General features: G+C 41.8%; 2 protein-coding genes across 2 annotated transcripts; both read left to right on the top strand.

Moving 5' to 3' along the window:
* Positions 1-8138: 8138 nt before the first annotated feature.
* Positions 8139-10300, top strand: LOC9271834 (uncharacterized). Its single transcript, XM_015790148.3, has 3 exons — positions 8139-8565; positions 8685-8905; positions 9620-10300. Exons 1-3 carry the CDS (start codon positions 8190-8192, stop codon positions 10208-10210), a joined length of 1188 nt encoding a protein of 395 aa, XP_015645634.1. The 5' UTR covers positions 8139-8189; the 3' UTR covers positions 10211-10300.
* Positions 10301-13152: 2852 nt separating this feature from the next.
* On the top strand, positions 13153-17776 carry LOC4343256 (uncharacterized Rho GTPase-activating protein At5g61530). Its single transcript, XM_015792381.3, has 10 exons — positions 13153-13352; positions 13895-13976; positions 14491-14735; positions 15256-15318; positions 15405-15423; positions 15676-15774; positions 15854-15931; positions 16020-16264; positions 16925-17081; positions 17290-17776. The coding sequence occupies exons 2-10, from the start codon at positions 13916-13918 to the stop codon at positions 17430-17432; spliced, it is 1110 nt and encodes a 369-aa protein (XP_015647867.1). The 5' UTR covers positions 13153-13352; positions 13895-13915; the 3' UTR covers positions 17433-17776.
* The last annotated feature ends 9039 nt before the right edge of the window (positions 17777-26815 follow it).

Consider the following 26815-nt stretch of genomic DNA (forward strand, 5'->3'; position numbering starts at 1 on the left):
TTCTCCTATAATTTGAATATCCTCTAATCTTTGAACAATTTTTTCTATATCCTTTTTAGACTTAATATCCCTATACCAATTTGGTGCAAATGCTTGTAATCCTATGCACTCTATATTGGAATTTGATATATAATAGATGTCTATATTCTCACTAAGTTCATATTCATTAATTCTTTCTTCAGACTCAAGGTTAAGTGCTTCAAGGTTGTCGGGTTTGATTCTGGCTCCACCACGCTTTCGTACCTCTGAGATATATGGTACATTGTTTTGATATGGAATAAAAGTAATTCCCTGCTCATGTATTACTGTGGTTTGTACCGATTGTTGTAAAAACCTTAGGCCAATTATCATGTCATCACTTATCATGGATAAGTTTCTTATTGTAATCTCATCTATTATATATTTAGTTCCATTAATGTATACTTCAACATTATGAGCTAACTGATTATGAATTTTCTTTATTCCGGACATGTCTGTAGAGACTTCTGCCTTATTATCATCAATTGTATGAACTATCTCTGGACATTTTATAAAGTACTTATCATGAATAATATTTTTTGTACACCCAGTGTCTACTAGTGCTAGAATTTTATATGATACCTTGGGTGATAGTTTTACTTTTACCGGTATTCTTATTCCCAAAATTTCTTTGAAAGGCAATTTTACTATATATTTATTTCCAAAATTAGTTATGGCATCTTTTAGTTGAATTATTTTAGCAGTATTACTGTCTTTTAATGTTATCACTTGCTCTTTAAATTCGGTATTTTGTATATCCTTATTTTCTGGTAATGCCTTAATATCATAGTTAATTTTTAGGTTCTCTAGTTCTACTTCTAGTTTATTTATTCTGTTTTCTAAAACTCGTACTCTACTAGATAATATCCTTTCATCTGATTCTAATTCTATCTCTTTTCTCCATTTTTGTTTATTTGCTTTTATACATTCAGCACAAGCTTGTTTTAAGCATATACTACAGGTTACTCTATTATCTTGGCTTGGGTAATAGATGCAAAAAGCACATTTAATGTTATAATCTCCTTTTCCTCTAATCCAATCATGTTCACAATTTAACTGATCCATCATTTCTATTTTTAAACTGGCTAGTTCGTCAATTAAATTTAACTCTTCATCGGTTGATTCATACTCTTCATTGGTGTTTTCAATTTCATCTGTTTCTATGATATAATATATTGATTCGTCATCTTTTATTTCATCGTCACATACTAATATATTTTCATTTATGCTATCTATAATTAAAACTCTCTATTGTTCTTCATATTTACTAGAATATCTTTTTTGATCTTTATTTGGGCAAGTTCTACTTAAATGATCTGGTGAATTACATATGAAACATCTGCATGTCTTATCATAAGTTTTCTTTGGGTTATATCTTCTTACATTTCGTTTATGTAAGAATGGTGCTCTATTATCTGATCTTCTTAAGAAGTACCTTTTCTTTGTCTTTATATTATTGCTATTTCTACTTTGATATCTATGGTTTCTTTTATTTCTAGGCCTATCTTCTCCATATGATAAAGGTATTTGTATTATTTTATTGCAAAAATTATAATCAGAATGTTTCATTGACCTTTGGGCTTGTATTCCTGTGCATATTTTTCTTAATTGTTTGAACACGAAGGTTATGGCTTGGGAAATATTAATTTCAGCTCCTTCAGTTTCCTTTTTATATTCCTCAAAAATCATACTACCTAATGGGTCAGGTAGTTTATTAAAATATCGCTCAACTATTCCCTTATTGTATCCTTGCTTAGCAGTTGTTGCATTATATAGATAATGTTGAGAAAATTCCTTTATACCTTTCCAGCTTGTTAAAGTTAATTTTTCTATTTCTTTTAATCTTTCATTTTGCAGGGTTGTATATCCTAATTCTGGGTCTTCAGCTATGATAATATTAGATACTATATTTGCAAAGTTGTGAGGATTACTTCCTGCTCTTTTTAGCTCTTCGTAGTTATTAGGATTCTTTTCAACCCATTGTTCCCATAGGACTTTAGCAGATTCACCCAAAAATGTTTCTAAATAAGTTATCATATCCTCCACCTTATTCCCTATATTATGCTGATTTTGTATGTATTTTTGAACTATTAACCCCTTCCAAATACTAATGATATTTGGCCAGTCTATGGGATCATGTGCTGCTAGATTTAGTATAGCCCCATCACTATTTTGATTTTGAAATTTTATTGGTTTCTCAAAATCTCTTCTTTTAGTGCCCATGTGCCTATACTGTCCTGGGATATAATGATATGAATATTCTTCTTTTTCTGGAGGCCATCTTCCTGCTGCCCTGGCTGGTCTTTCTCTTTCTCCTTCATTTTTTACAGAACTCTCTCCGTATCTTTTCCTTTTTCCTGTTCCCAAATCTACTTCCATAGCTTCCATTGCATTATCTAGATTATGCAAACCTACCTCATCCAATGAGTCTATAAAATCATTATATTGTTCTGCATTATCTTCTTCTTCTATATTCTCTATTTCCTCTATCAGGTTGTTTTCTTCTTCATAACTCTCTAGTAATAATTTCTCATTTACTTCCCATTGCTCTTCCTCACTTAATACCTTATCAAACTTCTGGATTTCTTCTCTTGGTTCTTCTGACTTTATTTGTTCTATTTTAATTTCCTGGGTTCTGGGGGTTTCTATGGCCAAGCTTTTCTCTTTTTTTTGTTTCTTGATCCTGGATAGTTCTCTATAGAAATAAAGTTCCTTGTCTCTAATTTTAGGCCACTCACTTTTCATAGAGTTATTATATTCATCTGCTATATCTCTTAATTTATCTTCATAATATTTTATTTCACTTTCATGGTCTAATTTTTCCATCAATTCAGATATACTATGTCTTCTGTTATCTATAATATTTCTGTCAGATGATTCTGCATCCAAATCATCCGAAGCTCTGGTTTTATAATTTGTAAATCTAATACTAACATTCCCTTTGCTGTCTTGGTAACTTATGAAGTTTTCAGGCTGACTCAAGGTTTTATTTTTTATAAATTCACTAATTGGCCATTTTTCTCCTGCTCTTTCTTCAGAGTCTATTGTTAAAGGGCTCATAAATTTTATTCCTTTAGAATGCATTTTTTCTATCACATCATTTACATTGATTTTGTATTTGGAGGCACTTCTATTAGTCAATCTTCCTATAAATTCTATACTTATTAATAAATTTGTTCCCTTAAACTCTTCGTATCCTTTTGTTTGAAAACCAAAACTCATTTTATCTATGAATTCATTTACAGGCATCATTAAATCAGGCGCTATATAGGTTATCAACATATTTTCATTCATATCTCCTTCTAGATAGCCTAAAGATGCTTTGTTTATTGTGTCCCATCTTTTATCTAATAAGGTTATTAACACTTTAGCTCCTAATTTCTTTCTTGTCATTCCTTTGATTCCTATTATGTACATATCTTGGTGAATATACTTATATCCTGAATATTTTAAACTATTTTCAAATTCTTTAGCTACTATTTTTAATTCTACTGGTTTTCTTAGAACACTTAATTCTACTTCTCTAGATATTCTATATAGCTCATTCTTATTCTCAAAAAATCCCATGCAGTATACTTGTTGAGGTCTTATTGCCCTTAAAGTATCTCGTTGATATCTTTCGAGCTGCTTATCTACTTGTGCAACATCTTTCAACTCATCTATGTCATCATATTTGCCTTTTTGTTTATCAGAACAGTTATCATCTCTGCTTGCTATTCTTCTAAAGAGACTCCTAGATATGTCCATTTTTCAGAATTAATGGCTTGTGAAGATGAGACTATGCCAGATGAAGCCAAAACTATTTCCTTACCTTTACTAGAGTTGATTTTGTCTAGTAATTCTTTAATATAATCACTATTCTGTGAAATTTTATTTTGCCTTATCTTATAATCTTCTAATAATTCTAATGTAGTATTTAGCTTATTATTAAGAAAAGAATATTGTTCTACAAATTGCTTTTGTTCTTTATATATATCTTCTAACTTTTGCTCTAAATCTTCTTGTCTCTTACCCCAATTTATATAGAAATTATATATTAAATCTACAATTAAATTTAGTTGGCTATTATTAGAGTGCCAACTATGTTCTTCAGTATGGCTTAATCTACACCTTATGTTGATATTATCTTTGGTATTTATTAACTTTCCAATATTAGCTTCTAAATTTAGCTTCTAAATTTGGCTTAATCTTTGGTATATATATATATATATATATATATATATATATATATGGGAGCAATTCTACACGTACTAAATTTTTCTTACTAAACTTTTACCAACGATCATCTCAACCGTTTGATTTGAGTAGATGGAAGTTATAAAAAATCTAGATGCACTCATATCACATCAGTTAGTAAGAAAAAGCTAGTACTTATAGCCTTTTCCTATATATGGGCACAGGGTAACCAAAGCTATCTATCGATCGACGATGTTTGCATCACCTGGTAGAAGTGATATCAGCATGCATGGCAGTGCTTAGTTAGTTCTCTCTATTATTCTTTTTTTCCTTTTTGCGTGCATAACTATTTTGTTCTTTATCTAAAGAGTACAATAAATAACACTTAAAATAAGGATTTATTTTTCTCCTAGGCTTTTGTTTTCACAAGCGAGATAAATCTCCAACCGCCTGTGGAGATGATTAAGCCGTCTCATAGCCGTAGATTGCATGTATAAACCATTCTGTTATGACGGTTCCTTAAAAGAACCCCATGTGAACATTAATTAATCATGGATTTGGGAGGCGGTTCATTAAGAAAACCATCGGTAAAAATGAGATGGTTTTTACATATCATTCTCATCTGAAAACGTGTTGACCCAAACCATGCATCGAGGCATCGAGCTATCATAAATCTAGTAGATTTTTTTTGATACTTATATACCCCTGTACATTCTCTTTCTTTTCCCCATTACTCTTCTTCTCTGCTTTCCTTTATGTACCTCCCTCTCGGTCTCTCTTCTCTCTAACCCTAAACTTGTAAACTGTAAACCTTATTTCTATCAATGAAATGACTATAAGGTAGAGCATGCTCTACCTTCTTGCGTCAAAAAAAAAAAACCTGAAATCGATATTGATTGGAGGTGACTTGATGTCCTAGTGGAAGAGCCTTGCTATATGTGTTTTATTGTGTTGCGCGATCTGTATGTTCTTGTGTGCTTCTATTATTTCTATATGTATATCTTGCCTACGATCGTATTTGTGTATTTTGTCTTGCGAGGAAAGTCTGTAAAATCACGTTAGTTGGGTAATAATGTGTAGTAGGAAACGGTGTGGAACCTGGACTCTTGGAAGTAGTCTGGGCTTTGGGCTTGTTGATGGACCTGGCGTACTGAGCGCTAAAAACGTGATGTTTTTTTTTAAGATATGGACGAATATAATGGAATTGATGTGACGAACGGAAAGATATGAATCTTTTAAGTAGGGGTAGGCCATCATCAATGGAGCGACGAATTGAAACTGGATTGAAATGGAAAATCATACAGAAAATAATGAGGGAGGGGTAGGGAATCTTTTTTTCAATCGATTAGAGGAGAAAACGTATGAGAAGGTAGATCGGCGTCGCGACGATAGACTGGGCAGCGGCTAGAGGTGTGCTGTGCGTGTGCAACAGATTGGATACGCCTGAGATCTGACAAAAGAACCGGCAACTAAAAAATACTGATCCTCTTATTGGACCAGAGTCCGTTTTCCACACGCGCCTTTGTATGTCGCCGTGACTGGGCCCACAACACTGGTGGAGAGATGGTTTGTAGTCCCGATTGGTAACCCCTTTTAGTCCCGGTAAGATCACTATCTTTTAGTCCCGGTTGAAATAACCGGGACTAAAAATGCATCTTTAGTCCCGGTTAGTGTTACCAACCGGGACTAAAGATAGCAGCACAGTCCCGGTTGGTCACCATTTTTTTCTTTTTTTTATTTTCATTGTTTCTTTACAAAGAGTTGCTCCTTCCCAAATCTCCCCAAATATCCCAAAATCAAAGTATCATCCTAAATCAATGAATTATTCACATCACAAATTCTCAAAAAAATACAACTCAAATTCTTAAAGAAATACACCACAGATCCAAATATCAAATACATCACACATCATACACATCACAGATCCAAACATCACAGATCCAATGAATCACAAGTTCTTAGATCCAAATGTATCACAAATTCGGAAAAAAAAAGAAAATTGTGCTTCCGCTGCCGCCTCCCCCCTCCGGCAGAGGAGAGGGCGCCACCGGCCGCCAGCTCCTGCCGCCCGCAGCCAGCCGCCAGCCGCGGCCCTCCGCCGCCGCCGCCCGGGCTCGCTCTGATAGAGGAGGAGGAGGAGGAGGAGGAGGAGGTGGGGAGGGGGAGGAGAGGGGAAGGGGAGGAAAGGGGAGAGGAGAAGACTCTGTGGCAGAATGCCAGATCCGATCTGAGGTTGCTGTTTATGAGAGCTAGAGAGTAGAGAGAGAGGAAGGGGGATGGAACGATAAGATCGAGACTTTGTGCCGCACGCGGGTGGTTTTATTTTTGGTCCCGATTGGTATAAACAACCGGGACTAAAAATAGATTTTTAGTCCCGATTGTTTATACCAACCGTGACTAAAGATAATTAGGGCCTGAATTCGACTCGATGACTTTTTGAACTGGGACTAAAGATGATCTTTAGTCTCGGTTGGTGTTACCAACCGGGACTAAAGATCAAATTTTTTTTAACCGGGACTAAAAATCGTTTTTAGTCCCGGTTTTTAATAGAACCGGGACTATAGTGGAATTTGGTGGACTGACCAAAGATAGTTTCTTCACCAGTGCAACATCCTTGCGCTCACAATTTTTCCGCATGCCCGATAAGGCCCACGACGCCCTCGCGTGCGCGATTTTCCATTGTCGCATGTCAAATGGGATTGCGTTGCCCTTGTCCGCGATTTAAAAATTAAAAACAGTTCCGTACGCATATGTACTCATATGATGTCGGAGCCAATCTTCCCATCAAATCTAGCCGAATCTTTTTTATCTCTCAAAATTAGATGAGGGTTTTTTATCCACTCGATCTCCTCTTTCCTTTTCTTGCTGAAATCGGTATGAATCTGCAAAATTCAGGGTAAAAATGACAGGCCGGCCATCATCAGCGACTGAGAATAAATCCAGTTAATTAAAACTTAATTGAAAGGGGGAATCGTGAGAAAAATGACGAGAGAGGAGTTGGGAATCGATTTTTTATCGATTGGAGAAGAAACGCATGGGGAGACAGATCAAAGTGGTGATACGAGAAAACATTGGATGAAAAAAACCATACATTTTTTTTAGTTTTTTTCAATCGGACATGCGGCAAGGGCAAATAGCTCACGTGAGGGCGTTGCAGGCCTAATCGCAGCAGCGTGCAAAGGTGTATGTGGAAAACGGACTCGGGCGCGGGCCTGATCGCTGCGTGCAGCAAGGGGCACGTGAAAAAGGTGCGAACCCAATTAATTCGCGCGCGTCTCGAATATAAGAAAGGCACTTTGGCATAAGAAAAAAACAAAAGGATTTGATGGAAACGTAAAACTAAAACCGATTCAAACACGGATAATGTACCAAAATTCTGGCGGAAATAATTTAAATTTTTATAATATACTAGAAAAAATGCACGTACGTTGCAACAAGTGAAGGTTATCTAAATTTTATTATAGTTATACGGTTTAACTAAAGTGAAATTCACTGTTGGAATTTGTTTGGATATTATTTTTATAAGATCATGAGCTATAATTAGGAGTCCGATCATTTCAAGTTAGCATGCGAGTTTTTAAAGATATTTCTTATACGACTCCTATATTTCCAAAAAAAACGAATTTAAAAAACCTGCTCAAATACAAATATATAATTAGTGAACGAACTTAAAAATTGACTCAGACATGGATAACATATTAGATTACCGATTAAAAAATCTTTAATTTTTATAATAGGCAGAGACAGAGATAGAGAATCAGAGATAGAGATGGAGATGAAGATAGAGAAGGCGGAGTATGCCACGAGTCCCCGAGCCCCACCCACCGGCTGGCGAAGAAGCGTCCAAAGGCTCCAACTCCAAGCGACATTTTTTTTAAGAAAAAAAAGAAAAGAAAAGAAAATCCAAGTGACCATACATTTCACAAGGGGGAAAGGCCGAAAGAGGAGCCCCAAACCCTAACCCAGAAAGAGTTTCGCGGCGGCCAGCGGCAGCGATGCAGACGCGGTCGCCGACAAGGCGCAAGGAGGAGTCGCCGTCGCCGTCGCCGGCCATGGGGACGCGGGCAGCGGGGAAGCCCAAGACCACGGCGGCGGTCGGGGCGCGAGCGGCGAGGGGGAACAAGCAGGCGGGTGCTGCCACGAAACGCGAGGAGGCGACGGCGCCGGCGATCACCAGCACCGGAAGTAGCCAATCGCCGCCGCCAGAGGTGGAGCCGAGTACCCGCAAGGTGGAGGGTGGAGAGGGAGACTCCGCATTGGCGAAGAGGGTGCGCGACGATGAGGAGGAGGACAAGGAGGCTGCTCAGGCGTTCAATTTCCGCCATTTCTGGAATTTCCTCTTCTCCGCCCAGGCCAATTTCGAAGACATCAGTGCGTAGTACTTGCTCCACCTTCTCTTCTAGTATTTCTATTTGATTATTACTATGTTCAATTCGACGGAATCTTAGAGGAGGAAAATCCAAATGAATGGATGATTGATCTAATCGCAGCTGATATACCACCTATGAGGCACACGGATGATCCAGGCGCAATATATGCCAAGTGCTATGACGCGGTGCAGGTGTACTCGGTCGAGGTGAAGCAAATCAAGTGTGGGTTGCGGTGGCCTATCGAGGTGTTTGGCCATGTCGCCGTGCGAGACAGCGTCGATCGCAAGCGCAACCTCGTCTTCAATCGTGGCCGGGACGATTGCCAAACGCTCACGGCGGAGGTGATCGATCGACCTTACCTCAAATCAGCTACCTGAAAATTTGCTCGCACACGCACATTATTATTGCAACATCCAGTGCTAACGTTGCCTTAATCAGCTCTAGCTAAACATTGCTCACCCTTGCACAACACTATTTTTCTCCCAAGTTTTTCCTGCTAATGATGTCATCTTGTTATTTGCGTGGTACTTACTAGTTCTTCTGCTGTTATGGTTGTACTAGCTTGAGCAATATAGATATGCAGTACATACTACCACATCAGTATTCAGATAGCATTGCTTTTGTTTCTTAGCATATGCGTGTTAAATACTCTACAGATAAATTGATGTCATCTTAGTCTTTTTGTTACGCAGTTTAGTACTCCCTCCGTTTTTTTATAGATGACGCCGTTGACTTTTTCTCACATATTTGACCATTCGTCTTATTCAATTTTTTTTTATAAATATATAAGATATAAATCACACTTACAATACTATGAGTAATAAAACAACTCATAACAAAATAAAGTATAATTACGCAATTTTTTTTAATAAGACGAATGGTCAAACATGTGAGAAAAAGTCAACGGCGTCATCTATTAAAAAACGGAGGTAGTACAACTTAAAGTAGCTACACTATGGTTCCCCTTGTTTTACTGTGTTTCATATTTGAAAACAAATTTGTCTTGGATCGAAATATATGTGTATAACACATATGGCTGTAATCAATATTTGCAGGACTCCTCTTTGGTGTTAACAGGGCCTAGTCGATATGTCTTGGCAATGGACAATCCGGACTTTGAAGTTGAGCTAAAGGTCAAGGGAATTGCGGAGACTGAAGACAAGGTTTTGAGCTCTCATGCCTTTACATTCAACTGCATCTATGACGATGGTAGTAGTGTTAAGAGGCGCGTGGCTTCCAACAAGCGCAGCACGGTGCAGATCACGTTTGCTTTAATTCCAGAGACAGTGGAGGCGACATTTGAGGTTAAAGTCGTTGATGGGTCATTGGATCCTTCCCTACGCCCACATTTCTTTGCTTCTACTCACCACCATCCCAGCACGGAATGTGTGTTGCTTGATCCTCGAGAGGGTGCAATGGTGATCAGCGACAATAATAGTGTCAAACTTACTCGATCTGTTGTTTCCGTTGAAGTGCTGGGGGGATTGAAGCTTACTGCAGAGGCTCTAGATGATGAAAAAGCTGTTGTTCCTAGGACAACAATTATCTTCGAACCACAAAGGGATGGTAGAGTGTATGGATTTCTTGATCTTAATTGTTGTAAGATGGTGGTTAAAGTTTCCTGGTCTCGACTTTCCATTTGTTGACTGAACATTATTTTGTAGCCGGTGCTATGTTGATATGTAGGAACTTGTGCTATCCTTTTTTATGATTAATGTTAGCTATGTACTGATGTATATGATCTTTTGCCATCTACTACCCCAAGCCCAGCCCAAAAACTAGTTTGTTTTCTAAAACAAAAATTATCTCCATCCATTGACTACCTCGTCAATGGTTCCCGTAAGATTTTAGTTTGTTAAGCATCAGGAGAAATTAAAAAACACTGGATGATCCTATGCTGAACTAAGTATTAGCCTAATGTTATCTAGTTGCCATCATATAGGGCCCAACTAGAATTATATTTTTCCCAAGGTTACACAAGGTCAAGGTATAAGAAAATTGATAAGAGGGCTTAATTATACAAGGGGCATAGCAATTTAACTAAGAAAAAATATGGAATAGGACAGTAATTTATAAAGCCCCATGCAATTAATTTAAAACAACATAGCTTTTTCTCATTAAAATTGGATCCAATATGATAAAAAAATAAGAGCCCCTAAAAAAGACAGTGACTTGCGTTGCATGCTTGCCAATTCTTCCGAATTGACTTTGAGGTAGAGCAGATCTTCAGGAGCTCCGACTTCTATATAGATATACATATAATAGAGAAAAGGCGCTAAGTAAATGCATGAACCACTACTGGAGAACTGATCTTTCGAATCGACCAAAAATCACATTAGACTAAACATCCTTATTTTTTTTTGTCTTGGTTGAAAAGCCCAACGCCACTTTATGATCTTATCAACCGGGACTAAAGATTAAAAAGCGTCTACCCCCTACTATCTTTACCAACTGGGACTAAAAATCAACGCGTCGTATATAATCCCTCACACTTATTCTCTCCTCCTCGATCACAAACTCCTCCCTTTTCCTCCTCATATTTAACTTCCTCCTCCTCCTCCTCTCTCTCTCTCTCTCTTATCCTCTAGTTTTTGGCCAACCCCTGGCTGCCCCCTCCCCGGCCCAATCTTTCATCCTGGACTCTGCTAGGTGGATCCTTGGTCCAGTGGTGTGTCAGCTGAGCCCAATTGCAGGTGTTTCATTGGGCTTGTGGGCCCTTCCATACATTTATTCGCCACTTATCGACCTCTGACTGATTGATTAGGTGTTTTCCACCATTTCTCCTCCATTTATATGGTGATCTCCTCTAAGCAAATATAATGCCAAGTACAAGTGGAAATATATTATTTCTAACTAAGTATGCATGCAAGCATTGCTAGTTCTCTATCATTTTGGAAATATTGACGGTCGAAATTGATCTATAACGACCGTCAATAGGGACCAGATCTCTCTCGCCAAGGAGACTCAGATCCGGTGGCTCCGTCCCCGTTGCCCCGCCGCTACCGCCTCCTCCGCCCAGCCTCCGCCAGCTTTGGCACCGCCTCCACGCCCTGTGCTTCGTCGCCACCATCTCCATCTCCTTCTTCACTGGTCTCCTCGCCAGCTTCGAAGGAGGAGACGTGGATCTGGGCACCACCGCCACTGAGCAACCCACGGTGCCCCAGCCGCCGAGCTTCCTCGTGGATGGAGCGCCCCATTGCAGTCATCCGACTTTGCCGACGAGCCACTCGGACGACGGCGAGGCAAATGAAAGGAGGAGGGGGGGGGGGGTGGCGGAGGATTTTCACTGTCCGAGTCACCTTTGAGGTGGGAGTGACATGGTCAGGATGATGACGCATTCTATGTGCTACTGCCTTTTTGTGTTTTGCTTTGAAAGGGCTCGATTACACGACAGTACTAAATACTTATGAAGAAATCAATTCTTTTACCATAAAAAAACATTAACCCATTATCAGCTAGCTACAAACGGAGCTAAATTAAAATAGAAGCACGACACGAGTGTATGAGGCATCTATGAATATAGCCAATAATAAGACGCCTGATATTGTAAAACATGAGCAACTATCAATTCCAGTTTGTGAATAACGATGATGTAATTGAAATTGTAGTAGTGCATATAATACTCCTATGGTATTGAGAAATCCCCCCTTCATTAATTAATATATGATGTTGGGAGTATATCTTTACAGTAATAATTACGCTATGTCATCTAGGTCCTCAACTTTACATATGCAAATTTATACAGATCCAAATTTTACAACTTATTAGAGTAATATATGTCATATAGAACAAAACTGCCATTATCTCGTCAGTCATCGAGTCCACTTCATCATCTAGTCAGAGTGAAAAGAAGAGGTGGTAAAAGAAAATGGAAGAATAGAAATGAACAGCCACATCGTCCGAAATACTAGAGGAAAAAGCGAAACGACATATTTACAAAAGAAAAAAAAAATATTAACAAAACTTTTATATATGTGCTCTTAACGATTTAAAAGCTAACATTGAAATAAAAAACTATGATGAGAAAATCTCAAAATCAACTTCAAATTTAAAATTGAAAATTTAAATTTTTGATGACAAATAGATGGAAAAAATGTGGCTGACTTTGTATGGCTATACCTATACTGATGCCCATCCGTAATCGTAAAGAGACCTGTTTATTAGCGTCACTGACAGTCGTTGTCACGGAAAACAACACGACTTAAATACTAGGATGGGCTCACTCAACAGAGTCCCATCCATTTTATCCGCTTAAACAAAACCAAACAAGAGTATCCATTCAAGTGGTCAACCGCCTACAGTCCGCGCGAATCTGCAACCCAAATCATCCACCAATCCAATCCACCCCACCACCCATCGATCCAAATCCCATTCCGACCCCTCCCCCGAGTCCCAATCCCGGACCCGGCCCCGCGGACCTAGACGCTTCTAGAACCACGGTACCGATTCCCGACCCCACCCCTCGGGCCCACGTGTCGGCGTGAGAGCCCAGAGAGAGACGGCTGTACGGCACTCGACGCGCGGCCCCGGATTGGGAATGGGAATCCCATACCGTCACCGCCGCCATTGACTCCCCCTCTTCTCTCTCAGTTCTCTCGCTTCGAATCCGATCGAAGCGCACACAAAAGAGGAGAGGAGAAGCAAACAAATTCGGCTTCTTCTTCTTCTTCATTTTTTTTTCGATTTTTGAACTCGCGGAAGCGAGCCGCCGCCGCCGAGTCCACTCGCTTTCTCCCCCCGCTCCGCCGCCGATTCGATCCGAAGGGAGGCAGCGAGCGAGAGAGAGAGGTATGATGGCTTCTCTGATCGTCCCCGAGCTCCGATCGAAGGGGATTTTTTTTTTTGGGAGTTGGGTGGGTTCGATTCGGCGCTGCTGGTTTCGTGGGCAGTTCGTATCTAGTGTTTTTTTTGTGGGATTTTTTTTTTGTGGCGCTTGGCTTCCATGGATTAGTAGCAGTAGAAGCTTGGGGGGCGGTTGATTTCATGGCTTGTCTGGTTAGGGTTTCGGTCTCGCGAGTCGCGAGTCTCTCGCCCCATGAACTGCGAGGGGGATAAGAGGCAAATTTCTGTGTAGTAATTAGTTTGGGTGGGGGTGGGGTTGATCTGAATTCGGGGGTTTAGCTGAGCTCGCGGCGTGTTCAGATGCTGTGGTTTTAGGGCCTAGCAACCGCAACCACCGCGTGGATTTTCCTGTTTCCGACGACTGTCGTTTCTACCTTTAGATTGTCGCTGTAACGGGTTTGCTAAGCAAAGGTGGTTCGGATTCGTGTGTGGCGTGCTCGAGGTCCTTTGAAGCGCTAATGACCAGTTGGAATTGGCTTGATTTGTAGGTTTGTCCTGTGAAGGCGGCGATGCCGCTGGCGGAATCGCCTCAGTGGCGCCAGAAGGCCACGAATTTCTTCTCTTCATCCAGTACGTTCGGCAGTAACCCAATCTTGGTTTTACTATAGATATAAATCATGTAGTTGTCATGCCTAATTGTCCTATACTAGTTTATGGTTTACTGTGGGTCATATTGCTGTCATGCCTTGTATTAAACTAACTTTTAGGAACTAGAGTTACTCATTAGGACAAATAGCTGGATATCATGGTACTTTTGCTGTTCCTGCCTTCCCGAGTTTGTGTTTGTAGGTAATTGTGTACTAGCTTTCCAGTGCCTTCTTTTTCTTAGTTACTGAACTCTGTAAGTAATTTCTACGGTTTGTACTTAAGAAATGGGAGATATTTTCCCTTTTGGTCTGGGAACAAAAAAAATGCCACTCCAAGAAAGGAATTTACATGTTCTGAATTGCTCCAAGCAGTTTTTGTGTCATGCAATTCCAAGAGTGTGACAGCCTTTTCATTTCTGTGGATTTTAAAGTAAGCAAATGATTGTTCTGACCACTTTAGCTACAGTGCTGAAACTTATGTGGATACTCTGGTTCAGGCTTCAAGCTGAAGCAGGCAGGGCAATCAGCAGGGGACAATATAGCTGATGTTGCTGGCAAGGTTGGTTCAGTGGTTAAGAGTCGGTGGGCTGTCTTCCAGGAGGCTAGGCAGAGGCAGCCGCCACCAGGGGAGACTGTGCAAGAGCGTTTCATCTCTGCTGCTGCCACCACTGGGGTGCTTCTGAGGAAGGGCATTTCAGAGACAAAGGAGAAAGTTGCAGTGGGAAAGGTCAAAGTTGAAGAGGTGCGAGATTTTTGATAAAATCTACTTCGAGTTGCTTTTACTCAGTTGTTATCTTGTAAATTTGAAGTTTCTGCTTGTATAACATATTATTTGAATCAAGATTCAAGTTCTTGAAACAATGATTAGTACCCTTATCAGTTGATCTGTAGCACATTCTGATTTTCCACACGAATCATGTGAACAGAAAGAATGCCCCAGAGGTAGACTGAACTGTCATCAGCCAAATATAGCAGAATAACAAATACCTTCTGTTTTGACTTTTGAAGAAAAAGAAAGAAGTAGTGCACTTTAGTTGTTGGCATTTGAGAACGTGGTTAGGAATTTCTTGTTGGTGGACATATCTTCTAATCCATGGTAATCTTCAAAACACATGTACCTAAATTGAGAACATGCCATTTGATATTTGATTGGAGATTGCGGCTTGATCTTTGCATTGTGGTTATAGTTTTGGTTCCTTGTGTTAAAATAGCAATGTTGCTTAGTGAGATTGAATTTTGTGGTTTGTTTGTCTTTGTTGCAGGCTGCTAAAAAAACTGCTGACAAAAGCAAGACTATTTTGAACAACATTGAACGCTGGCAGAAGGTTTGTGATTCACTTTGTTCTTGGTACTACTCTCCCTTATCTGGAGTACGATGCTGAACTTAGTTTCTTCTGATTCCTTGTTTCAGGGAGTCGCCAGCACTGATGGTGAGTCTGCCCAGAATGCATATATATCATTTTCATTAAGGCAGCTAAAGTTTATTGCATTATAATTGCAATTCTACAACCTTAAGCATCTAGCAGTTAGCTGGAGTACTTGATTAACGTGCTACTCTTTGCTCAGTTTAGTTCAACATTTCCGTGGTATTTACTGCATGTTTTGTTTTCCTGTCTACTGATGAGTACTCATGGAAATTTAGACTATTTGATGGCCAATAACTTTGCCTTGTGATGTTGCAGTCTTTGGTGTTCCCATTGAAGCCACCGTACAACGAGAGCAATCTGGTAAAGCTGTGCCTCTGGTACTTGTGAGATGTGCAGATTATCTGGTTATATCAGGTAAAATGCTGAAATTCAATAGAAGGTGGTTTTATTACTACATTTTTTTCATACCTGACATTTAATTTGCTTTTATTAGGTTTGAGTAATGAGTACTTGTTCAAATCAGAGGGTGAAAAAAAAGTTCTTCAGCAATTAGTCTCTCTTTACAATGAAGGTACCATTTTCATTCATTATGTTTGAACTTAGATTTTGTGATCATGATTCATTGTTGTGATCTTTGTAAGTTTATTGTTGTTTTGCAGATTCAGGTGCACCTTTCCCTGATGGTGTAAACCCCATTGATGTGGCTGCACTGATAAAGTGCTATCTTGCTAGCATCCCTGAGCCACTTACTACATTCTCTCTTTATGATGAACTTAGAGATGCAAGGGTTAGCATTGCAGATTTAAGAAATATACTGAAGAAGCTTCCCAATGTGAACTACATGACACTAGAGTTTGTTACAGCACTGCTACTTAGAGTAAGCCGTAAATCATCGCTTAACAAGGTATATCTTATTCTTATTTCACCTCTGCATAAATCACAACTTTTATTTAATTTGAAATGGTTCATATTATGGTTGTTTGGGCACTTCTGTAAACCTGGCACTTTTACTGAGCAATGATTAATGCCTGAGTCATGTTTTTCTTTCTTTTCGGTTCGTGGACAGGATAGTAAAGTGTAATTGAGTTCAGAATGCAGAATGCTTAAAAGAGTCACTGCAAACACTTCAGAACACCAAACACTTGCCTATTAATCGCCAGTTTTTATGTCTTATACAGGAAATCAGTTGCTAATTGTATCTTACATAACTTATCTTGTTTACATCACTGCTTTGATTGACTTGAACGATACTTTTATTCAATGTTTGATATATTTGACAGCCACTTACTATATGGTTCAAGACAATAGCTAGCAGCAATCAGTTTAAGAAATAATAATCTCAGTTCCAAGTCTCTTTTTCATGGATCCGTGGGTCACATAGCACAACTTTTCACTATTAGTCTCTTTATAATTTAGTAATTTGCATTTGGTACCCACTCGCATGATGGCTTTATTTGTGTTTCTCTTGTTGATATCTTTGCTCTTCATTCATCATGGTAGTATTTGATCTAACACATTAAACTAGATCTTTAAACAATTTACATAAGATTTTATTCAAATGCAGATGGACTCTCGTAGCCTTGCAGTGGAATTTGCGCCTTTGATCATGTGGCAGCAAGGTGACTCTGGAACAGATTTGCGGAATCATCTTAGATTTACCCTAAAAGCACCTCCAAAAATTGTGGATACAACATCAAATACCACAGAATGGGATCTGTTAGGTATGTAAATCTTACTTTATTCTTATTCATTTCACTTCTGATGATTTCTGTTATGGTGAGCATTTTGACAGTCCTTGCTTCCTTCTCCCTAAAAAAAGTTAGACTGTTTGTGACTTTCTCCATACGATAGGACGCTAGGACTAACTTTTATTCTATTAGGGATTTGGTGTTCTTTGTTTAACTGCCAATTTGCCTGAATGATTTGCAGATGAGGATGATGTGGATGCATCTTCCCAAATCCCCTTGGATGACGCGTCGCCCCCAGATTACAGCTCAATTGAGGTCATCCAATCTCTCATTGAGCATCACAATGCCATTTTCACTGATGCGAACGAGACCGTATGGAGATAGCCAGCGTCTCTAGATTTCACTGGTGTTATTAGCTCGTGCAATGTACAAGTTCCAGGTAGGAGGATGGAGTATTTGCACATTGTCGTCAGGGAGACGCATTTTGGTCGAAATATTTCTTAAAATAGATTTGTATATATACTAGTATTAATTCTCCATAGGAGGAATCTATTTGTAGGACCCTCGGCACGTCTCATCAATAAAGCTTTCTGGTGCCTTATAATGTTCGGTTGTAAACCTGGTAGACATGTTATGATGTGCCTTATACTCGTGTTCTTCATGGCAAATTACTATTGTATGAACTGCACTGATGATAAAGGTTACCAGAAACCATTGGTCGTTCGAAATCCTCTCTAAGAACAAAACAGTTGTTGCAGTGGTTAATATGAGGATTCAGCCGTATAGATGTGCAACTTCCCAAAGTGAAGAACAGTTTCGATATTTTTGGACTAGATCATGTTGGGTGTTTATTCTACCGGCTCATGTGTAACAGATATCCTCTCCGACCCAAAGTAGTGGTAATTGTCAGTTCCATTGTTTTATTTTTTTTAAAAAAAAAGTGTTATTCGTTGTGTCAAAAGAACAAATGTTATGCGTTGTGTCGATTACAGTTGTATAGTTCCATTGCTTTTTAAAAAGGAAGTGCTATGCATTGTGACGGAAAAGGGAAGTGTTATGCGTCCTGTCGATCACAATAGAAAAGTTATAGTTTCTCGATTACTTGTCACGCTCAGAAATTTACGAACCAGAATTTCTAAGCTGAATGTGTATTAAACCCATGTCCAGAACCTGTCACGGTACACAAACAATAATTATTGACATACAGATCCATATCTTACAAAAATTAAAAAGATTACAAATACAGTAGAAAAGGTAAAAGCGAGCTAAACTTAGAAGCTTGACTTCTGCAGCGGGGCAACTCCACTCTATAGGCAATCCTTGACGGCAGCGACAAAACCAACTCCTCATATCGACCTCCAACGGTGCAGCACTTCAACTCTAGTGTGGGGAAGAAAGAGCAAGACTGAGACTACCCACTGTACTCAGCAAGTCATACCGAAAGAGGAGGTATGATGCAAGATAGATCCAAAGGAGGCTAAAGGTTCGTTTGCATAAAGCAGACATTTAAAAGCAGTAGTTGAAAGCAGTAAAACAGTTGTAGTAATTAATCAATATTAACCAATCACTGCTCAACGCTACACCACGTTGAGACAGGTCCAAACCACCACCTGAACTAACCAGTTCCATTAGCTAACTAGGGGTGAGACTAATCACGGTGAATCTGGTCGACCGCCCATAACCGCGGGCACTGCTATTCGAATAGTTTTACTTTTATCAGAGGTGTACAATTGTACTCACAAGACACAGCCCCACGACACGTTTCCGTGCGCCAACATGCCACCACGACATACCGGAAAGAGGCCGTGACAGGACCCTTCGCATAACCCCCTCTAACCAATCGCACCACACCTCAGGTTTCGCCCTCGTCCCCAGCAGGCAACGGGCGGCCCCTTCTCGTGCCACGGTAAATCCGGAAGCCGATCAATCGAACACCCCGACCGACCCAACTCCATCACGCCCACCCTAGCCTGAGTACGTCAGCTAGAGGAAAGCTACACTACAAGCCCAGCTGTTGCCCACGCTGGCTTGTGGTAAGTACGATAAGTTCTTCTAGGGCATCCGGCGAACTAGTCCTTAATCGCCATGGGCACGACTAGCAAAACTATGCACCCACAGCCCATCATGTAGAGTATTTTAATTAACTAACACCATTGCGGTGGCACTAATCCAAAGCTATGCCAATAATTAAAGTCTATGCATTAATGTGATTCCCCCTTTGTGTACTAGTTGAACTAAGCATGATTAAGCATTTCCTAAGCCAACATCTAATCATTTTAATACCCAAGTTATCAATGGCATGAGGTGAACAACATATGACTGAGTAATAGGACCCATCCCACATGATATTGTAAAATAATGCAATGTTGAATAGAAATGCGACACTTTTATAAATTGGGTACAATATGATCAATTGTAATGCATGACTTGCCTTGATCTCGCGCTGATGGGACCACAGCAACGTCTTCGAGGAACCGCGGATCGACGAAACGGCCGAAATCTACGTGGCAAACGAAGCACACAAGCAAAACATGCTATAAGACTACTGAAACAGGAAATAAAACCATTTTTAATGGATTGTTTGTATTTTTATGAATTTACTGAGACTTGAATGGACTTAAACGGAGCACGGATGAATTAGTTATGAATTTTAGAAGATTCTCTGTGTTTTTACTATAAAAGAAAAGCCCTTAATGATTTATTGCACAATAAATCATCCCTGTTGGCGTCATCAGGGGGGGTGGCGACGCCGACAGATGGACCCCGCATGTGAGCGGCTCAAGAGAGAGGGAGGAGGCGCCTAGCAGGCGGGCCCCACTAGCAGCGGCTCAAGGGGGAGACCGGTCTACCGTGGACCGGGACCACGGGAGTGGTCCACCGCCGGTCCACGGGACCGACGGCCCAGATCGGCCCCGAGCCGATCGGACGGTGGCGGGAGCAGCCGCCAGGCTCGGCCTCGGCTTTAAGGCGGCCGGCCAATGGCGATGCGGCGGAGGCGCGCGGTCGCCGGCGACGACAACCAGCGGCAGGCGGTGCGAAAGGCGGCGGCTGAAGCATCTGGGCCCCGTTGTTAATTTTGGTAATTAATGACAAGGATTAATTGTGGACTAACCATTGTCTTTGAGCTATATATTTTAAGTTAGGTTCACATCATGTGGGCGCATGGATGATTATCGATGGATTAAAATTGACGGCGCAAAGCGAAGGGAAAGAAGATGGTAAAACTAGTGCTTTAGTTTTGAATTGATCGAGGTGTAGGGCGATCAAATTTGCTAGTTTATTTTTAGTTGCGCCGTACTATTAAGAGGGGTAATGACCTAGCAAAGAGATGATTTTAATTGCCACATTAGGTCATTATGCATTTAGACTTGTGCTCACATTTCACACAACACACACAACACCTTGCATTCACTGGTTTTCGGCCTGACTAGGGGCGGTTAGACCGGCCACCTTGTGGTGGTCTGACCGGCGGTCCCTGGCCGGTCTGACTGGCCCTAAGCAGGCAGTCTGACCGGCGCACAAGGTCGGTCTGACCGACGGCACTTGTGCGGTCAGACCGGCTCCCTGGAGGCTGGGATGCTATTGCTCGGGGTGGCCGATATAGAGCCGACGGAGCCGTATTCGGTCAGACCGAGCTGATGGCGGTCTGACCGAGCTGAGGCCAGTCTGACCGGCCACTCAACGTCGGTCTGACCGGCCAGGCCGATGGGCCCCTCTGATAGGGCTACAATGGCTAGCTTTCTAGCCGTTGCAGAGTAGCACGGTCTGACCGGCCACATACCTCCGGTCAGACCGGCAGTACACAGAGTTGGGGGATTTCACCCCCAACGGCTAGTTTTGGTTGGTGGGATTATAAATACTCCCCCTCCAGCAGCAAGGGGGCTCTCTTGGCACCCAATTCAATTGCATACACCCCTTGCACCTCTCTCACACACATTTGAGCTTAGTGTTCATCCATTGTAGTGGTTGAGGTTGTTCTAGCCAAGAGTCAAGTGCATTTGCTTCAATTGTAGAGTTAGTGTGGCACTTGATCATCTCCGAGCGGGGTCATCGCTTGTTACTCTTGGAGGTTGCCGCCTCCTAGACGGCTTGTGGAGTTGTTGCCCGGTGACCTATCCGAGAAGATTGTGGAGGAGGCCCGGTGCCGGTTTGTGAGTGGTTGTCACACCCTAAAATTTCAAAATATATAAATTGTTGCTTAATTGGAATTTTTAGAAATGATTTTAAAAAGCCTAGAAGAGAAGATCTAATTTTAATTAATAAATTCCAATATAAAACGGGGCCAGATAAAATTTCATTAAATACTTTGCTTAATTCTATAATTCCTAGATTTTTCTGGGATTTATTTGAGCTAAGGAAGTATTTTTAATAAATGGAATTGCATTTCATGAATAATTTAAATTGAAAAAGGTTTTTAAAAGTCTCTTTTGGCTTTGGGCCGAAAGTCGGCCCAAAACCCTTCTCTCTCTCCTCGGCCCAAGTCGGCCCAGTCCGCCGCAGCCGCGCGCGCGCCCTCGCTCGCTGACAGGTGGGGCCCGCCTATCGGAGTCGTCGTCTTCGTCGCGCCGCCGCCGCCCGAAACCCTAGCCGAGCTGCGCCGCCGTCTCCTTCCAAATTCGGCCGCGTCTTTCCTTCTCCGGCCGAATCGTTAGAGGGGAAATGATCCTCGGGATCTCCTCTACCTTTTCTCTTTTGGAATCATCGGCTAAAATCGCTTGGAAAGTGTTTGATTCGAGGTTGATTCGGATCGGTTTTTCTCTCTCCGAGCCCGAGGTTTCCTTCGCGTCGCCGGCCGCCGTGGGCCTTTGCCGCTGCCTCCTAGCCCCTTTAAAAGGATCCCCGGTGTCTCCTCTACCCGCCGCCACCCTCGCCTTCGCCTCTCGTCGCCGGTAGAGCCTTAGCGCCGTGTGACCTCGCGCCGCCGTCGTCGCTGCTGCTCTAGTCGTGCGCCGCCGCCGTTCCAGTCGTCGCCGTCTCTCGGGAAGGTCGTCATCGTGGTCGCCAAGTCGTCGCCGTCCTCGTCCGCCCCTTCGCCATCGCTGTAGACCGCCGGAGCACCGTCGCCGCCGTCGACCCGATCTTCTCCGCCGCTTCGACCTCGACGCCGTCGCCGTCCGTTGATCTTCCGCCGCTTCTTTGGTCACCGGTGAGTTCGCCGCGTCGCGCTCTACGTCCTGGTGCCCTCCGTTCTCGTCGTCGCGCCGTCGTTCGCCGGCGAGCTTGCGCCGCCCGAGCCGCCGGTGATTATGATCCAGGAAAGGTGCGCTGTAGTGGATTGTGTTGTGCGAGAGGTAATGTCACAGCTCCTTTCCGAGGTACCGTGGTGGTATTGAGGCACATGGTGACATGATGTGTAGCTGTGTCTTGTGGGTACAGTGGTACATCTCTGATCAGAGTAAAACTATTCGAATAGCCGTGCCCGCGGTTATGGGCGGGTCTAACAATGTCTTTCGTGATTAGTCTCACACTTCTCACCATAACAAAAGATGTTATAATTGGTAATAATTTGATTAGCTCCTGGTTTGGAATGGTATATTCCTGGTTTGGAGATAGAACTGTGCAGCCGGGATGGTTGTTCAGAATGGTTGGGCCTATGCAACAGGGTATGTTGTATAGCGTTGGATTAATATTGATTAATTATTACTTAACTGTTTTATTAAATTCTCAAATGTTTGTTAAATGCTGTTTATGCAAATGAAACCCTACTATGCCATCCTTTGGTATCCTTGAGCACTTGCATATTTGCTGCGTGGCTTGCTGAGTATGTCATATACTCACCTTGCAATCATTCATCAGAGAAAGAGTTCTACAATGATGCTGATGGTGTGGAGGATTAGGTGTAGCCCTGGTCGAGCTGCCTGTGGAGTGGAGTTGTCTGCGCCATTTATCTTATTTTCCGCTGCTTAGATCTTTATTGATTGAGAGGAACTATCTACCTCTGTAATGACATTATATTCGCTTATTAATTAGAGTAATAATTGTACTCTATTATCAATTTGTTATTGTGTGCCTCGGCTGATTCCTGGACGAGGGTTCACACACATGTAAGCGTTTGGAATTTTGGATAGAAATTCCGGGCGTGACAAGTTGGTATCAGAGCCCCCTTGACCCTAGGTTATGCCAAATGGTTACCCATAGAAGCCCTCTAAAAATATTGGAAAAGTAGAACTGTTCTCCTCCCCTTCTCTTTTAATTAAACCAAAATAATGGCACATGCACTTCATAATCTCTTTTAGTGGTTCTCATTCAAAATTTATTCCAGTGTTATTAGTACTGTACATCTATTAGTGTACTAATGGCTCATTTTACCCGCAAAAGTTTTACAATATTGTTTTATTTAATCTTGCTGCAATAAAATAAATTTAACATGTTGATTTTATAACTTTCTTTTATTTCTTTTGGAACCTGTTGTTCAAAAGTACAAAATTTGTGACCTCGTTTCCAACTGTTTCAACTTATCTTGCAAGTTTGGTTTATTTTATTTACTTACCTTTTACTTTGATTTCTAAACTTTATTCAAATTAATCCAAAAACTTGTGCTATTAATTGGATAAATGTCTTAACTCCCTCCTTTCACTTGTCTTTAGATGCCGCGCTACAAGCCTGAGTACTTGTTTGGTGTTGAGGGTTTTGTCCAGGAGTTGCGTACGATGTCCTTTGTCATAGGATTTGGGACTGTCCTTTTTTATGCCCAGATTCCTCATGATCGTCATGAAGAGAAGTGCCGAGTCAAAGTCACCTTGAACAGTAATAGTGAAGATATCCCCTCAGTGATGTTCGAAGCTGGAGGAAGAAACTACATCCATGCATGTCAGGAGGTGGCAAGGATCGCCATAGGAGAGCTCCGCGATCGCTACAGTGATCAGTTGGCCGACACTGAGTATCGCTACCATCCTCGCCAACCACAGGGAAGTGATCGTGGCAGCTACCTTGAGACTGAGGGAATTGAGAATGATGCTACCACAAGGCATTTGGTTGAGATGCTGTGGGCTATGGATGAAACCCGTGCGGAGACAGTGTTAGCGGCTCAAGATCGTGAAGACCGGAATCGTGGTAAGATTTGCAAGTTGGAGGACAAGGTGGATCGTTTGGAGAAGGAACTAGCCGCGTTGAAGGGAGAAGCACCACCGCAGAAGGCCAGGATTCGTCTTACCGCAAGGAAGAGAGCTCTATTTGTCCCTCGTTACCAATTGGCGCTAAAGGTCCGTGTGGTGGAGAAAGAAGTTACCCCAGCCCTAGCGGATCCTCCGGTCATCAACATAAGTGATGATGAAGAAGAAGAATCCAAGCACACTCGTTCCAAGATTGAGTGGGGAGCAACTCAAGATGATGAAGACGAGCCGAACGAGCCTTCAATCAACTCCGATGCTCGGAAGAACTAGAGTGCCATGTCAAGTCGTTGTCTTATATCGTTGTGTTAGTTTGCTTGTTTTAAGTTTGGTTGTGTGTGTCTCGCATGTAATTTACATCAGTGGTGGGATGTAAGAGCATGCGTTTGTTTGCTTTTGAGTGTTAGGAAGTTGGTGAGTTTAGTGGTGTGAGAGTCTTCAGTTTTGTAATAATGAAACTCAGTTAAGATCAATAAAAGTTAAATTAATTCCCTGTCCTAAGTAGTTTTCCCCGGTTTCTCTTCTTGTGCCTTGCCCATGCCAGATGGTGAACACTCGCGCCAGTGGAAGTGGAAACAATAACAATGAAGGGAACCCAACTCTTGCCCAAGTCCTGGCTCAACAGGCACAGCTTATGAACATGATGATGCAGCAACTCCAGAACCAGCAGAACCAAGGAAATAACCATGCACCTCCCCAGAACAAGTTAGCAGAATTTCTTCGTGTGAGGCCGCCTACTTTCTCTAGCACCACTAATCCTGTTGAAGCTGGTGATTGGTTGCATGCTATAGAGAAGAAGTTGGATTTGCTTCAATGCACCGATCAGGAGAAGGTCTCATTTGCATCACATCAGCTGCATGGCCCTGCCTCTGAATGGTGGGATCACTTCCGCCTGAATAGGACTACTGCTGAACCTATCACTTGGCTTGAATTCACCGCTGCTTTCCGGAAGACGCATATACCATCGGGAGTGGTGTCTCTCAAGAAGAAGGAATTCAGGTCGCTCACTCAGGGGTCTCGCTCTGTTACGGAGTATCTGCACGAGTTCAATCGTCTTACTCGTTATGCTCCAGAAGATGTGCGCACTGATGAAGAGCGCCAGGAGAAGTTCTTGGAAGGACTTAATGATGAGCTTTCTTACCCACTCATGACTGGGGATTATCCTGATTTCCAGAAGTTGGTGGATAAGGCTATTCGCCAGGAAGACAAGTACAATCGCATGGAGCAAAAGAAACGCCGGATTGCTCAATTCAAGACACAACAGGGAAATAATCAGAAGCCGCGTCTTACTTTAGGACCCCAGTCTATGCCACAGGGAGGTTCTTCGTCTGTTGTTCGTCCGCAGCGTCAGTTCTTCAACAACAATGCTGGCAACAACATCCGCAATCAAGCTCCACGCCCTGTTGCAGTTTCGACACAGCAACAACCTGCCAAGAGGGAGCAAGGCAGCATGCCCGTGGTGTGTTTCAACTGTGGAGACCCAGGACATTATGCTGACAAGTGTCCGAAGCCCCGACGCGTGAAGGTTGTCCCTGCCCAGAGCAACTCTACCGCACCTGCGTCAAAGGCCCGTGTCAATCATGTTGCGGCTGCAGAAGCTCAAGGTGCTCCAGATGTGATTTTGGGTACGTTCCTTGTTAACTCAGTTTCTGCAACAGTGCTTTTCGATTCTGGTGCTACACATTCATTCTTATCTATGAGTTTTGCGGGAAATCATGGGATGGAAGTAGAAGATCTTAGACGTCCTTTGATGGTTAGTACCCCAAGTAATCAAGCACTCTCTTTGCAACGTAGCCCCTCTGTCAGAATAGAAATTAAAGGAGTACCATTTTTGGCCAATCTTATCCTGTTAGAATCCAAAGACCTTGATGTCATCCTATGGATGGACTGGTTAGCCAGACATAAAGGTGTGATAGACTGTGCTAACAGAAAAGTAACTCTCACCAGCAATGATGGTCGAGTTGTAACTGTTCATGCATTGTCTTCTGAGTCTTTAAGGCCAAGTCTAAACCAAATAACTTTGGAAGAGATTCCTATAGTCCGGGAGTATCCTGATGTGTTCCCAGATGATTTACCTGGTATGCCGCCTAAAAGGGATATAGAGTTCAGAATAGATTTGGTACCAGGAACAACTCCGATCCATAAGAGACCTTATAGAATGGCAGCCAATGAGTTGGCAGAAGTCAAGAGGCAAGTAGATGATTTGCTTCAGAAAGGATACATCAGACCGAGTTCATCTCCATGGGGAGCTCCAATTATTTTTGTGGAAAAGAAAGACCATACCCAGAGGATGTGTGTGGACTATCGTGCACTAAATGATGTGACTATCAAGAATAAGTATCCGCTACCCAGAATTGATGATTTGTTTGATCAGCTTAAAGGTGCCACTGTTTTCTCCAAGATAGATCTTCGATCAGGGTATCACCAGTTGAGAATTAAAGAGGAAGATATACCTAAGACAGCTTTTACCACTAGGTATGGGTTGTTTGAATGTACTGTTATGTCTTTTGGACTTACCAATGCCCCCGCTTTCTTCATGAACTTGATGAATAAGGTGTTTATGGAATACCTAGACAAGTTCGTGGTGGTCTTTATTGATGACATTCTTATCTACTCCCGAACCAAAGAAGAGCATGAAGAACATCTTCGCCTTGCACT

This window comes from Oryza sativa, chromosome 7 (genome assembly GCF_034140825.1).
Source record: "Oryza sativa Japonica Group chromosome 7, ASM3414082v1".
In the NCBI taxonomy this organism is placed as follows: Eukaryota; Viridiplantae; Streptophyta; class Magnoliopsida; order Poales; family Poaceae; genus Oryza; species Oryza sativa.

Excerpts from the sequence above, each read along its gene's own strand:
- LOC9271834 (XM_015790148.3), top strand. The coding sequence starts at position 8,190 with ATGCAGACGCGGTCGCCGACAAGGCGCAAGGAGGAGTCGCCGTCGCCG. Across the intron at positions 8,566-8,684 it reads GGCCAATTTCGAAGACATCA|CTGATATACCACCTATGAGG; the intron begins GTGCGTAGTACT and ends ATCTAATCGCAG. Across the intron at positions 8,906-9,619 it reads GCCAAACGCTCACGGCGGAG|GACTCCTCTTTGGTGTTAAC; the intron begins GTGATCGATCGA and ends CAATATTTGCAG.
- LOC4343256 (XM_015792381.3), top strand. The coding sequence starts at position 13,916 with ATGCCGCTGGCGGAATCGCCTCAGTGGCGCCAGAAGGCCACGAATTTC. Across the intron at positions 15,775-15,853 it reads AGATTATCTGGTTATATCAG|GTTTGAGTAATGAGTACTTG; the intron begins GTAAAATGCTGA and ends TGCTTTTATTAG. Across the intron at positions 15,932-16,019 it reads AGTCTCTCTTTACAATGAAG|ATTCAGGTGCACCTTTCCCT; the intron begins GTACCATTTTCA and ends GTTGTTTTGCAG.